The 14,674-nt window shown below is 42.2% G+C and overlaps 1 protein-coding gene across 1 annotated transcript in view; it reads left to right on the forward strand.

Annotated features, from left to right (window-relative positions):
* ap5m1 (adaptor related protein complex 5 subunit mu 1) overlaps positions 1-511 on the forward strand; it is a 30,347-nt gene extending 29,836 nt beyond the window's left edge. The window contains exon 8 of the mRNA XM_003225791.4: positions 301-511. Coding sequence (XP_003225839.2) covers positions 301-383 — 83 coding nt within the window. The 3' untranslated portion in view covers positions 384-511. The remainder of the gene's footprint in view (positions 1-300) is intronic.
* Positions 512-14,674: the final 14,163 nt, after the last annotated feature.

Raw genomic sequence — 14,674 nt, forward strand, 5'->3', positions numbered from 1 at the left:
TTCCAAGCAATGTAGAATAGATGACAAATGACAAAAGAATAAAGGGATAGCAGTACCTGTTTCAAATGGCATATTACTTGTCACAAGTTGGGCAACCAAGAGAACAGAAGATGATGGAAGAAGTCTTCATACAGATATAGATTCGCTGACAAATCACAAAGCATCTTCAGTCCCTAAATCTTAAGGAACCATAAATGTGTCATGGGCTAACATACACGTATTTGACTCCTTTGTGTCTTTCATGTACTTCAAGTCAAGACCGTGAGCTCATTTTCTCTTTTCCTTCTTTTAACATTTCAGCCCGAGAAGTGCTTTCCTCGGATTACTACATCTGGAATTCCAAAGCTCCGGCACCAGTTGTGTACAGAACCTTACTTTTCTAATTTTCCTTCATTTTTGTACTAGGAAGAGAAAAATAATAATTTCCTGAAATATTTTAACCAATATACTGTATTTGCAGTCTGAGGCAGAAAACAACCCACTCAATAAAAAAAAAAACATTTCCATTGTTCTTTGAAATGTCTGTTTTCTTCACTGTTTTGGATAAGACTATATAAGCATTAGATGACTAAAAATAACTGGAGCAAATCGTATAGGTGTATCTCCTCTAATGGAGATACACAAAAGGAGTTGTTAACTTGTAGAAAATACCCACAAATGTATATAGGTCTAACATGATCTAGCTATGGGCTCATCTTCCTAGTCTTAAATAATCCATATTCACATGCATTTGTTCCCAGCTGCCTTCATGACATTCTTAAGATTATCATGGGTAAACTGGGTTAATTTGGTTTAGCCCATGTTAAGAAAAAATGGGAGATGTTCCAGAGTTGGCCAAAGGTTTGAATAGCATCTGTCCCTATGAGAATTGGATTTTGAAAAATGTGGCTTGTGGAAACAAGGATTGGTGAGAAAGCTTCAGTGGAGACCTCTTTTCCCCATGATAATGATTCTTCCAGGAGTGAATTTCCCTTCCGATAGGTATGTTTCTCTTGCTTCTTGTTGTCTCACCCCTGTTCTTAACTATGAGTAGATAAGTAGATAACTTGTGGACTGCCTGTAGTGTGATTTTTTTATTTATAGTTTTTCCACTTTTGTGAGTTCTTGCTTCCCTAAACCCCACAAAATGCATCCCAAAGCAGTGGTTTCCAAGCTATATTCTGCAGAACCTTAAGGATCCACAAAAGCATCCTAGGGATTCCATAAAGAAAAATTAAAATCAAATTTAAAAACAAATTTTGAAATAAAGCAACATGAGGCTAACTATTTGATTCATAGACTATGTAATAGTTATTTTGTACTAGAAGTATTGATATGACATATGTAGTTATTGGCTACACATTCCAACATTTTATAAGAGCGACTCGTACATAGTCCGTTTTTCATGTTGATTCCACATTTCTTTTTTTCTTTTTTTTCTTCAATTTTTAAGATAAAAGAAGTTTGGGGTATCATTCATATACAGTAGAGTCTCACTTATCCAACGTTCTGGATTATCCAACGCATTTTTGTAGTCAATGTTTTCAATACATCGTGATATTTTGGTGCTAAATTCGTAAATACAGTAATTACTACATAGCATTACTGCATATTGTACTACTTTTTCTGTCAAATTTGTTATATAACGTGATGTTTTGGTGCTTAATTTGTAAAATCATAACCTAATTTGATGTTTAATAGGCTTTTCTTTAGTTTCTCCTTATTATCCAACATATTCGCTTATCCAACGTTCTGCCAGCCCGTTTACGTTGGATAAGCGAGACTCTACTGTAATATCAGTAAAAATTTACAAAAAATTAGATGGTGTACATCAAATTTGGAAATGTAATTTAATTAGTATAAAACAAGCATGGACAAACTAAGGCCTGGGATACGTAGGTGACTGTGGAGCCCTATTCTTGACCTGCATGTTTTTCCACAGTGGTCCTGGTCAGGGTTGGCTTGACGTGCCTTCCTCTTGGCACGTTTCTCCCTTTCGCCCTCCATTCGTGCCTCTTCAAATTCCACAGCACTTTCGGTCACAGCTGACCTCCAGCTAGAGCGCTCATGGCCCAGGGTTTCCCAGTTCTCGCTGTCTATGCCACAGTTTTTGAGGTTGGCTAAAGTGTTCCGTCCCCCAGAGGTTTGGTTTGCATTTTTCCATAGCTGTAGACAAAAGCACCTGTTTGCATTTGCTCCAAGGTTGCTGCAGATTCTGCAGCAGTCTGATAGTTAGGCTATTAGCAGAGTTTGTAGCCAGCTCAGTAAAGTCTTCGCTGCTTGCAGCCTGCAAATGTATCAGTTTGTTCTGGAGACCGCCCCTTTTCCTGGGGAAAGAAGGCTCCATTTTGAGAAGCCTTTTCTGCCTTCTAGACTGAAGAAGAAACAACTTAGACGTGCTTGTGTGGCCAAGGGAGGCCATCTCTGTAAAGGCCATAGTAAGTACTGACCTGCCTTTAAAACCAGTGCCGAGCATAGATAGGGAAAGACCTGTTCTTTCTAAAAATAGTAGCTTGGCACTGGGGCAGAGAACATCTCCGGATTTCTTTGCCACTGGTAGAAGCCCTACCAACTTCGCCTTAAAAACTAGCTTTGAGCTTCGATAGTTATAGACCAGGGATCCTCAAACTTTTGAAGCAGAGGGCCGGTCCACAATCCTTCAGACTGTTGAGGGGCCGAATTATCATTTGGAAAAAAAAAACCGAACAAATTCCTATGCACACTGCACATGTCTTATTTTTTTGTAGTGCAAAACAGCAACAACAACAATGAAAGAACAATACAGTATTTTAAAATGAAAACAATTTTAACCAACATAAACCTATCAGGATTTCAATGGAAAATGTGGGCCTACTTCTGGCCAATGAGATAGTCAAGTTAATTAGATTGTTGTTGTTGTTGTTGTTGTGTGCCTTCAAGTCATTTCAAACTTTGGCCGAGTCTAAGTCTAAAATTAATTATTTATTTACTGCATTTATTTACTACATTTATATCCCACCCTTCTCACCCCAAAGGGGACTCAGAGCAGCTGTATGTACATACAATATATTATATTATTAGCATAGCACAATATTAGCCTTAAATATTACTATATTGAACTATACCAGTAGACTGTAATATTATATGTAATATATAACATATAATTAATATTATTATATAGGATTATTATTAGTATTATATTGTGTAACATAATATTAGTATCAATACTATATGTATATACAATATATTATATTATTAAAACTGATATAAAAATATTATATTATAAAACTGAAGGTGAGGGCCAGGTAAATGACCTTGGAGGGCCACATCCGGCCCCCGGGCCTTAGTTTGGGGACCCCTGTTATAGACCTTTCGGATAGCAGCTCAGGGCTAGGGTAAAGAGGATCTCAGGATCTCTTTGCCTTTGGTGGAAGTTAACCCAGCAATCAAAAGGGGAAAGCAAGAAAGGAACATTTGCAAGGTTTTATAAGTTGACTTTTTTATTTTTTCAACCTTAACTCCGTGTGCCAAGTCTGTCATAGACTGTGAAAATAAAATTTTGTTTGATTGTTCAACTTAAAGTGCCTTTGGTTACTGGGATTTCCAGAGCTTCTAAGTAAGGCCCCGCAGTTCACCTGGGCAAAGGAAGAAGCACATCTCAAAGCTTTAAAAGGTGCCTGGGTGTGACGGCATATAAAGCTAACCTCAAGCTAAGCTAAATCAGGGATAGAGTTAGGGTTCCACTGAAAATAAATGTTTTCTGAATTGATCATGACCAAAAAGGTTTGGGAACCACAGTCCTAGGTCCCATCTACACTTCCATATAAAATCCAGATTATCTGCTTTGAACTGGATTCTATGACAATGTTGACTCATATAATCCAGTTCCAAGCAGATCATGTGGATTCTCTGCTTTGATATATATATATGGCTGTGTAGAAGAGACCCTAGTAGAGGGCATTTGGAACAAAATCACTTGTTGACTCTTATGGGAGCCTTGAAGGTTTCATATGGCCCCACATGGTAGTGTTTGGAGGCAAACAAGACAAACTCTTAATACTTACTTACTTACTTAGGCGATCCTTCGTAGTTCGAGGATGATGGTCCTCCGTCTTGGGGATGGGTCCATAGATGGCTGAAGAGACCTATTCTTGATCTGCATATTCTCCCGCAGTGAGGACATCGGTTTCCAGGTGGAAGGCGGTCAGGTGGAAGGCGGTCCCGGTCAGGGTTGGCTTGACGGACCTTCCTCTTGGCACATTTCTCCTTTAAGCCCTCCATTCATGCCTCTTCGAACTCCTCAGCACTGCTGGTCACAGCTGACCTCCAGTTAGAGCGCTCAAGGGCCAGGGCTTCCCAGTTCTCGGTGTCTATGCCACAGTTTTTAAGGTTGGCTTTAAGCCCATCTTTCAATCTCTTTTCCTGCCCACCAACATTCCGTTTCCCGTTCTTGAGTTCAGAGTAGAGTAGCTGCTTTGGGAGACGGTGATCGGGCATTCAGACAACGTGGCCAGTCCAGTGGAGTTGATGGCGTAAGAGCATCGCTTCAATGCTGGTGGTCTTTGCTTCTTCCAGCACGCTGACATTTGTCCGCCTGTCTTCCCAAGAGATTTGCAGGATTTTTCTGAGGCGACGCTGATGGAAACGCTCCAGGAGTTGGGTGTGATGTCTGTAGACCATCCACGTTTCGCAGGCGTAGAGCAGGGTTGGGAGGACAATGGCTTTGTAAACAAGCACCTTGGTATCTCTACGGATGTCCGGGTGATTGAACACTCTGCTTCATACGGAAAAATGCTGCACTCGCAGAGCTCAGGCGGTGTTGTATTTCAGTGTCGATGTTGACTTTTGTGGAGAGGTGGCTGCCAAGGTACCGGAAATGGTCAACGTGTTCTAATGTGACACCGTTAAGCTGTATTCCTGGCATTGCAGAGGGATTAGCTGGTGCCTGTTGGAAGAGCACTTTGGTTTTCTCGATGTTCAATGAGAGACCGAGCTTCTCGTATGCTTCTGCGAAGGTGTTTGGAGTGGCTTGTATGTCTTCTTCTGAATGCGCACAGACTACGTTGTCATCGGCATATTGGAGTTCTATAACAGATGTTGTGGTGACCTTGGTTTTGGCTCTTAGTCTGCTGAGGTTAAATAGCTTGCCATCTGGCCGATAGATAATTTCCACTCCAGTGGGAAGCTTCCCATCAACAAGGTGAAGTATCGTAGCGATGAAGATGGAAAATAAGGGAGGGGCAATAACATCCCTGCTTGACACCTGATTCCACCTTAAATGGGTCACTTTGGGAGCCGTTGCTGTCCAAGACTGTTGCCTACATGTCATCATGGAGGAGCCGCAGGATGTTCACAAATTTGTCAGGGCACCCGATTTTTTGGAGGATGGTCCAGAGAGCGCTGCGATTCACTGTGTCGAATGCCTTTGCAAGGTCAATGAATGCCATGTACAGAAGTTGGTTTTGTTCCCTGCATTTTGTTTCCTCCTCTTATGGGAGCCTTGAAAGCTCCCATATGGCCCCACATGGTAGTGTTTGGAGGCAAACAAGACAAACTCTTAATGCCTAAGGGATATTAAAAAATCCAAAGCTACGTAACGCCTGCAAAAGTTGCTGACCCGTCCAAACACAAGCCTGCAAACAAAAGAAACAGGCTGATCTGAATGTTAAGGAACAATGGACCCGGAGAAGCCACACAATCATTCTATTTGGGTTTGTGTGTTTCTTTCATCTGTTTATCTGTCGGCCCACGGGGAATGGGCTTCTAGCCATTTCACAAAAAGATGAGCAACTGTATGAGAGGTGGGTGGCAAAAACATTAGGCACCTGGAGGGCAGCACAAAAGAAAAGACGAACGGCATCTTCCACAATCAGGCGCAAAAGCGTACGTTTTTGTTCCACTGTATGCTGTGTGCTGCATCAGATCAATGCCTGGATATGGCGCGGAACCTTAAAAAAGTAAAATTAAGTGTGATTTGAAAAAGAGAGCAGGTGGAGATAGTAATCTAATAGCTGGTTGAACCACACAAAGAATACCTTGATTAGCGCGGACCATGCCGTTCAGCCGAAACTGCTTGGCACAACTTCTGAAAAGACGGCCAGGGTGTGCGGAAATTAAAAACCCCTGCTTCCCGAAGATACTATCTGGAAGATACCACATAGGCAGAAGTTAGTTGCTTGTTTGAAAGGGGTGTGTGAAGGAGAGTTGGGCAGTGAGAAAAAAAGTTTGTGTTTGTATATTTAGTTGTTTCCGTAATTGCAGGGATGACTTTTGTAGATTTATTTATTTATTTACAGTATTTATATTCTGTTCTTCTCACCCCAAAAGGGACTCAGGGCAGATCACAATGTACATATACATGGCAAACATTCAGTGCCATTATACATACAGACAGAGACACAGAGGCAATTTAACATTTTCCAGCTTCTGGCTTCATGAGGGCGTGCTCGATTCCGGCCACAGGGGGAACTGCTGCTTCATCATCCACTATGACACCGAGTTCTTGATGGATTACTTCCTCATTCCTTTCCGCACGCTGCTAGACGATTTTTATGGTAAATTAGTTAAATTAGGGGCCGGGCTGTGGCACAGGCTGGTTAGCAGCCAGCTGCAATAAATCACTCTGACCAAGAGGTCCTGAGTTCGAGGCCAGCCCCTGCTTGTTGTTGACCTAAGCAACCCGAAAGATAGTTGCATCTATCAAGTAGGAAATTTAGGTACCACTTATATGTGGGGAGGCTAATTTACGACACCATAAAAATCACCCAGCCACCGTTGGAATGAGGAAGTTGCCATCGCAGTGGGTGATGAAGCAGCTCCTCCCCCGTAATTGCAGGGTTGACTTTTGCGGATTTATTTATTTATTTACAGTATTTATATTTCATTCTTCTCACCCCGAAAGGGACTCAGGGCAGATCATGATGTACATATACATGGCAAACATTTAGTGCCATTATACATAGAGACAGAGACACAGAGGCAATTTAACATTCTCCAGCTTCTGGCTTCATGAGGGCGTGCTCGATTCCGGCCACAGGGGGAACTGCTGCTTCATCATCCACTGTGACACCGAGTTCTTGATGGATTACTTCCTCATTCCTTTCCACACACTGCTGGACGATTTTTATGGTAAATTAGGGGGCAGGCTGTGGCACAGGCTGTTTAGCAGCCAGCTGCAATAAATCACTCTGACCAAGAGGTCATGAGTTCGGGGTGTGCATCCGACAATTAAAATAAAAAAATAGCCCCTGCTTGTTGTTGACCTAAGCAACCCAAAAGATAGTTGCATCTATCAAGTAGGAAATTTAGGTACCACTTATATGTGGGGAGGCTAATTTACGACACCATAAAAATCACCCAGCCGCCGTTGGAATGAGGAAGTTGCCATCGCAGTGGGTGATGAAGGGGCTGCTCCCCCTGTGGCCGGAATCAAGCATCCCCTCAGGAAGCTGGAAGCTGGAGAAGGTTTAAATTGCCTCTGTGTCTGTCTCTGTCTCTGTTCTATGTTATATGGCATTGAATGTTTGCCTTATATGTGTACAATGTGATCCGCCCTGAGTTCCCTTTGGGGTGAGAAGGGCGGAATATAAATACTATAAATAAATAAATAAATTAGCCTCCCTGCATAAGCGGTACCTAAATTTCCTACTTGATAGAGGCAACTATTTTTCGGGTTGCTTAGGTCAACAACGAGCTGGGCTATTTTTTTAATGGTCGGGCACTCAATCCGACCCGGGCTGGTTTCGAACTCATGACCTCTCAGTCAGTACTGATTTCTTGCAGCTGGCTACTAACAAGTTGCGCCACAGCACAGCCCGGCCCGATTTAATTACATTATAGGTGATATGATGAAAATATCTCTAGGCATCACAGGGTTCTCCAGTGTGACGTTATGATGGCCTTTTGCCATTACAGAGCCCAACTGGAAGAGAGATCCAATGGAAGTTGATCATAGAATTGTGCTGAAGAACCTAGAAAAGTGGTTCTCAACCTGGGGTCCCCAGATGTTTTTGGCCCACAACTCTCAGAAATTCCAGCTGCGTTTTCCAGCTGTTAGGATTTCTGGGAGTTGAAGGCCAAAAACATCTGGGGACCCCAGGTTGAGAACCACTGACCAAGAACATTTTAATGCGACATAGATAAAAACATAGCTTGGCTTTCTCCATGATTCATTAATCCCTGATGGGAGTCAGTATATTGGGGGGAAATCTGGGCTAGATTTCTATAAGTGGGAGAAATACTTCATCCTTCTCAAGGTACAGTCAAATGCAATTGTCCCCTTTCTGTAGGCTGAATCTGGTAAGATCCTACCATGTGTCTGTTGAGGTTTGTAGAAATAAATAAATAGAAGCTTCACCACAGTTTTTGAATCAAGATAAACCCTGCAGTATAATAAAATGTCACTCGGGCTTGTGCAACAAGTAACAGTATCTTTACTTCAGTTCAAAAGTTCAAACAGGGCAACAATATATATAGCAGTCTTTTTGAATTCAAACAGGGAACATAGAGAATAAACAGTCCCTTTAAACAGCCTTTAAATATGCCTCATTTGACTTATAAATAATCAGGCTTCGGAAAGTATGGCAGCGATTTCCTCCCTGCTCTCTTCCCTCTCCGAGATGAAAATGGCAGTTAAAACCATTTGTCTCAGCACCAAGCTAGAGACAGCAGCCAATCAGAATTCTGGCTCCTGACTGGCTCAGCCAATCACCTGTCGCCACACGCCCTTTCCAGTTAACTCACCACATCATGGTGCCTCTTTTACAAATCCTCACAGTGTCTCTGTTGTGTAGATGGAAACCCAGTCTGAAAACAATGGCAAGTGATGAGTCTCATTCAAAAGAGGCAAACAACACAAGAAGGCTGGCATGCTGATAATTGACAAGCTGGAATGATAATGGCAAGGCAGAGCATGAGAGATAGGACCAAAATGGTCAAAGGTCTGGAAACCATTAATCCCTATGAGGGATGATTTAGGGAGCTGGAGATGATTAGCTTAGAGAAGGCAAGATTGAGAAAAGATATGACAGACAGGTTTAAATGCTCAAAAGAATGCCACATTGGAAATGGAGCCAGCTTTATTTACAGTATTTATATTCCGCCCTTCTCACCCCGAAGGGGACTCAGGGTGGATCACATTATATACATATAGGGCAAACATTCAATGCCCATATACACATAGAACAGAGACAGACAGACGCAGAGGTAATTTAACCTTCTCCTGAGGGGATGTTCGATTCTGGCCACAGGGGGGAGCAGCTGCTTCATCATCCACTGTGACGGCACTTCCTCATTCCAACGTTGTAAATTAGTTAAATTTGCCTCCCCACTTTATAAGTGGTACCTAATTGTCAGAGTAATGCGCACAGCGTAGCAGCAGATGAATGACATCAGTGGAGCGCAGAACGAAGGAACGTCGGAGACGATGTTAAAAAGTATTTACAAAGTTTTACTTGACAAGACAAACAGACTTGCAGATGATAGACATAGGACTTTTGCTCTAGACAAACAGCACAGATCTTCTCAGCAGGCAGAACAGAACTCATCTGATGCAGTCAGCTATGATACAAACACACTTGTAGTCTGGACACTCCTATCTGGCTCCAGCCACATATCCAAGGTCAATACAGCTTCTTACCAATTAACTCTTTACATACTATAGCATTTCCTGGATGATGCAATACATGCTAGACACAAATTTCATTTAAACACTATCTATACACAAATCCCACATTAACAATTCCCCCTCTTTAAATGTAATTTTGTCTCCTTAAATATATACAGCACCTAAGCACATATGAATCAAACTATTGTACATTCATTACATCTCATGGTTTTTCACACTGATTTCCTACTTGATAGATGCAACTATCTTTCAGGTTGCTAGGTCAGCAACGAGCAGGGGCTATTTTTTATTTTATTTTTAATTGACGGGTGCTCACCCCGCCACGGGCTGGCCTCGATCTCATGACCGCATGGTCAGAGTGATTTATTGCAGCAGGCTGCTCACCAGCCTGCGCCACAGCCCAGCCCCCTAGTTTTCTGCTGCTTCGGAGACTGGGACCCCCTCTGCACAGCTGCATAAAATCCACATTGAACTGGATTATATGGCAGTGCGGATTCACACTCGTATGTTGTGGACTCCACTTTGTGGCCCCATTTCTTAAGGTTGGCTCTGCATCTCATGATGCCAGAGTGCAGTCTGTTCAGCACTTTCCATGTCACTCCTGTTGGGAATCACCCTGGACTACTCAAGTCTAAATGTAGTTAGATAGATGATGGAGTTAGATTAAGGGAGTCCTTTCCCCATTTACAAAGCATGCCTAGATAGGCTTTACTGTGTTTCCCTCTATCCTGTTTACGTCACATCCCTTACTTTGAAGTTAGTAGAAATGTGAATATTCAGGACACTAACTTCTCTTTGGTCAGAATGTTTTATGGCCCCAATAAACTGGACCATGAGGTTGGAACCATTTTGGTTCTCTCTTCTCTCTTTGTTCTTCAAGCTAACAACACGTCCTGCCATCTCTCCTGGCAAGATGTAACTACAGTAGAGTCTCACTTATCCAACATAAACGGGCCGACAGAACGTTGGATAAGCGAATATGTTGGATAATAAGGAGGCATTAAGGAAAAGTCTATTAAACATCAAATTAGGTTATGATTTCACAAATTAAGCACCAAAACATCATGTTATACAACAAATTGGACAGAAAAAAGTAGTTCAATACGCAGTAATGCTATGTAGTAATTACTGTATTTATGAATTTAGCACCAAAATATCATGATGTATTTAAAACATTGACTACAAAAATGCGTTGGATAATCAAGAACGTTGGATAAGCGAGTGTTGGATAAGTGAGACTCTACTGTATTTAGATGTTTGTTATTTTTCCTTTCTTATTTTTTTTTCCTTAGTCTAGAGTAGACTAGACAGCTCCCAAGCCTTTCTATCTACAATGGAGTTCTTTTTACCTGAATAAATACTTTTTGAACTTTTACTGAGACTCCATTGCAGTCCATTGCAATCTTAAATAGACAAAGGCTTCTCTTTGCTCACCCCGTGTAAGTAACTGTTGCATTTGAAAGCTTTTGCTTTTGCTACTCTGCTGCATTTTGGTGGAATCTCCCCCAGAGAGGGTTAAATTGAGTCTAACCGCTCAGAGATTACCACAACTCCAACTTCTGTGTGCCCAGGGGGGAGTCTCTCATCTGGAATCAGACATAGGTTAAGGTTCCGGGTTTTAGCCTGCCACTTTTGGACTCTAGCTTGCTGAGGTGTTCCTGTGAGTATCTGGGCTGCATTAATAGACTGAAGGGAGTAATAGTTCCATCCTATTCTGCTTCAGTGAGAGTATTGTGTCTAGGTCTGAGCACCGGAATTAGAGAAGGATATGGACAAGCTGGAATGTGTCCTGTCCAGAGAAGGGCAACCCAAATGACCAAATGGCTGCAACCTTTTGCAACTCTTCGGAGGCCAAATGCGCTCTTCTTTGCCTCTTCTAGGGATCTGCCATCCAAGGCTAGGTCCCTTTTGATGCCGTCTCCGAACCCATCCTTTTCCCCGAGATAATTTCTTTCACAAAACAACAAAAAAGAAAGAGCGAGCGGGAGGGGGAAGGCAAGACAAAAAGTCTGTTTCCCGTTTGGTAGGTGACCTGTTTAATGTTTTCTCTGTGTCTGGGAACGCCTTAGTGTAATTACCGACCTTTGAACCCCGCAACTAATCCGGAGCTATTTTGTATTCCTGACTCATCTCGAAGGCCGGACCTTTCTTTTCTTCCACGTCCGCTGTCACAATTAAAGAAGAAACAGCTGCATTTCAAAGGGATTCCAATTCCAGAGGCTTAGGCGTGATTGACACGTTCTTATTCTAAGCTATAAGAAACTCTTAGAGTCCTTTCTTGGGTTAAAACTTCAATCATTTTCGCGAAAATTATCTCAATATGGATTTTATTCATTTTCTTTGATAGCCATTCTTTGGCTTTTTTATTTTTGCATATATATATATATATATATATATATATATATATATATATATATATATCGGGAGATGCTTTGCATTGGCAGCAAGTATGAACTATGCCAGCATCCATCCCACTTTCACGATCATCAGGCATCTCCGAGAGACAGAAAGGAGCGAAACCTAGTGTCAAGAAAAAAGAGAAAGGATGATTAGGAAATCGGACACCTGCCATATCGCCTGGCGTGTCGCCGGAGAGCCGAAAAGATGAAGGAAAGGGGGGCAATCTTGACGCCGGACCCCGACGGAGAAGGCTGAGCGTGAACCTCATGGTCAAATCCGGAAATAAGAATGCCCATATATTCTACCAATTAAGGCAAAGGGAAGGCAAAGCGTGGCCTGCGGACCACACACGGGCCTGGCACCACCCTTTTGTGACCCCAAAACCACAGTCTGTGGAGAAAAGGATAGAAAATGAATGCACTTTCAGGACAAATCTGGACCCTAAATGGGACAGAAAGGCTTCCAGACATGTGTAACTGTGTACTAAAAGATACAGATCTTAAAAGGCTGTTTAGGTATAAAATAGCCCACTCCCCATAAATAATCTAGAACCCCACGCAACTTCAAATATCCTATTTTCTTTACAGTCCTCAAAAATATATGCAAGGTTGCCATTTTGAGATGGACGGTAGAGGAACAGTTAAGATATCTTAAGAGTGTGTACCAATAATAATAATAATAATAATTTTAAACTACTGACTGGCATTATAGCTGACAGAATTCAAGACTATCTTGAAGAAAAAAACTTCTTGCCAGATGAACAGAAAGGCAACAAATGGAAAAGCAGGGGCACAAAAGACCAGCTATTGATTGACAAAATGATTCTGGAGAACTGTAAGAGCCGAAAAGCTAATCTTCACATGACGTGGATTGACTACAAAAAGGACTTTGACTCACTCCCACACAGCTGGATCATCAAGTGCCTGGACGCCATCGGGATTAGTAAAAACGTTGGCACCTTTATTGAAAACATGATGGAGCACTGGAAAACTGAACTGTTTGTTGGAAATGAAAGCTATGGACTTGTCAACATCAGAAGAGGAATTTTCCAGGGAGATTCATTGTCCCCTCTGCTTTTCATTATTGCCATGATCCCTCTGTCAACAATCTTACAAAAAACAAATCTCGGCTATCAAACATCTAAGAAATCTCAAAAAATTTCGCAACTGATGTACATGGATGACCTGAAGCTGTATGGGAAAACGGAAACTGAAATCCAGTCTCTGACTAACACTGTCCGAATTTTTAGCACTGATATCAGCATGGAGTTTGGCTTGGACAAATGTTCGACAGTGGCATTGAAGAAGGGAAAAATCATTGAAAGTGGGGGCATAAATATGCCTAATGGCCAAACAATAAAGTGTCACCAGCCAGAGGCCTATAAATATCTGGGCATATTACAGCTGGACAACATCAAGCATGAACATGTGAAGACTGTGGTCAGTAAAGAATACACACAAAGGGTCAGAAAAATTCTCAAAAGCAAGCTCAATGGAGGCAACACCATCAAGGCCATAAACACCTGGGCCATACCTGTCATAAGATATACTGCTGGCATCATAAACTGGACACAGATGGAACTGGACAATTTGGACAGAAAAACAAGAAAACTCATGACCATTCATCATTCCCTGCACCCTCGCAGTGATGTTGACCGGCTATATCTGCCTAGAAGATCAGGGGGCAGAGGACTCTTGCAAGTAAAACAAACAGTCAAAGAAGAAGAACATGCCCTGGCAGAATATGTAAAACAAAGTGAAGAACCTGCTTTGATTGAAGTCAAAAATCAGAAACACCTCAAAGCACAGCAGACAAAAAACCAGTATAAGAAAGCCATACTACAAACTAGAGCTGACAGCTGGCAAAACAAAACATTGCATGGAAAGTTCCTTGACAAAATTGAAGGAAAAGCTGACAAGGAGAAGACGTGGCTCTGGCTCACAAATGGGATCCTGAAGAAGGAGACAGAAGGCCTGATCCTTGCAGCCCAGGAGCAAGCCATCAGAACAAATGCAATCAAGGCCATGATCGAAAAATCAGCTGATGACCCAAAATGCAGACTGTGCAAGGAAACCGACGAAACCATGGATAATATCCTCAGCTGCTGTAAGAAAATTGCACAGACAGACTATAAACAGAGGCACAACTGTGTGGCCCAAATGATCCATTGGAACTTATGCCTCAAGTACCACCTGCCAGCAACAAAGAACTGGTGGGATCACAAACCAGCAAAGGTCGTGGAAAATGAGCAGGCAAAGATACTGTGGGACTTCCGAATCCAGACTGACAAAGTTCTGGAACACAACACACCAGACATCACAGTTGTGGAAAAGAAAAAGGTTTGGATCATCGATGTTGCCATCCCAGGTGACAGTCGCATTGATGAAAAACAACAGGAAAAACTCAACCGCTATCAGGACCTCAAGACTGAATTTCAAAGACTCTGGCAGAAACCAGTGCAGGTGGTCCCGGTGGTGATGGGCACACTGGGTGCCGTGCCAAAAGATCTCAGCCGGCATTTGGAAACAAGAGACATTGACAAAGTTACAATCTGCCAACTGCAAAAGGCCACCCTGCTGGGATCTGCACGCATCATCCGAAAATACATCACACAGTCCTAGACACTTGGGAAGTGTTCGACTTGTGGTTTTGTGAAACGAAATCCAGCATATCTATCTTGTTTGCTGTGTC

Source organism: Anolis carolinensis, chromosome 1 (genome assembly GCF_035594765.1).
Source record: "Anolis carolinensis isolate JA03-04 chromosome 1, rAnoCar3.1.pri, whole genome shotgun sequence".
Classification (NCBI taxonomy): domain Eukaryota; kingdom Metazoa; phylum Chordata; class Lepidosauria; order Squamata; family Dactyloidae; genus Anolis; species Anolis carolinensis.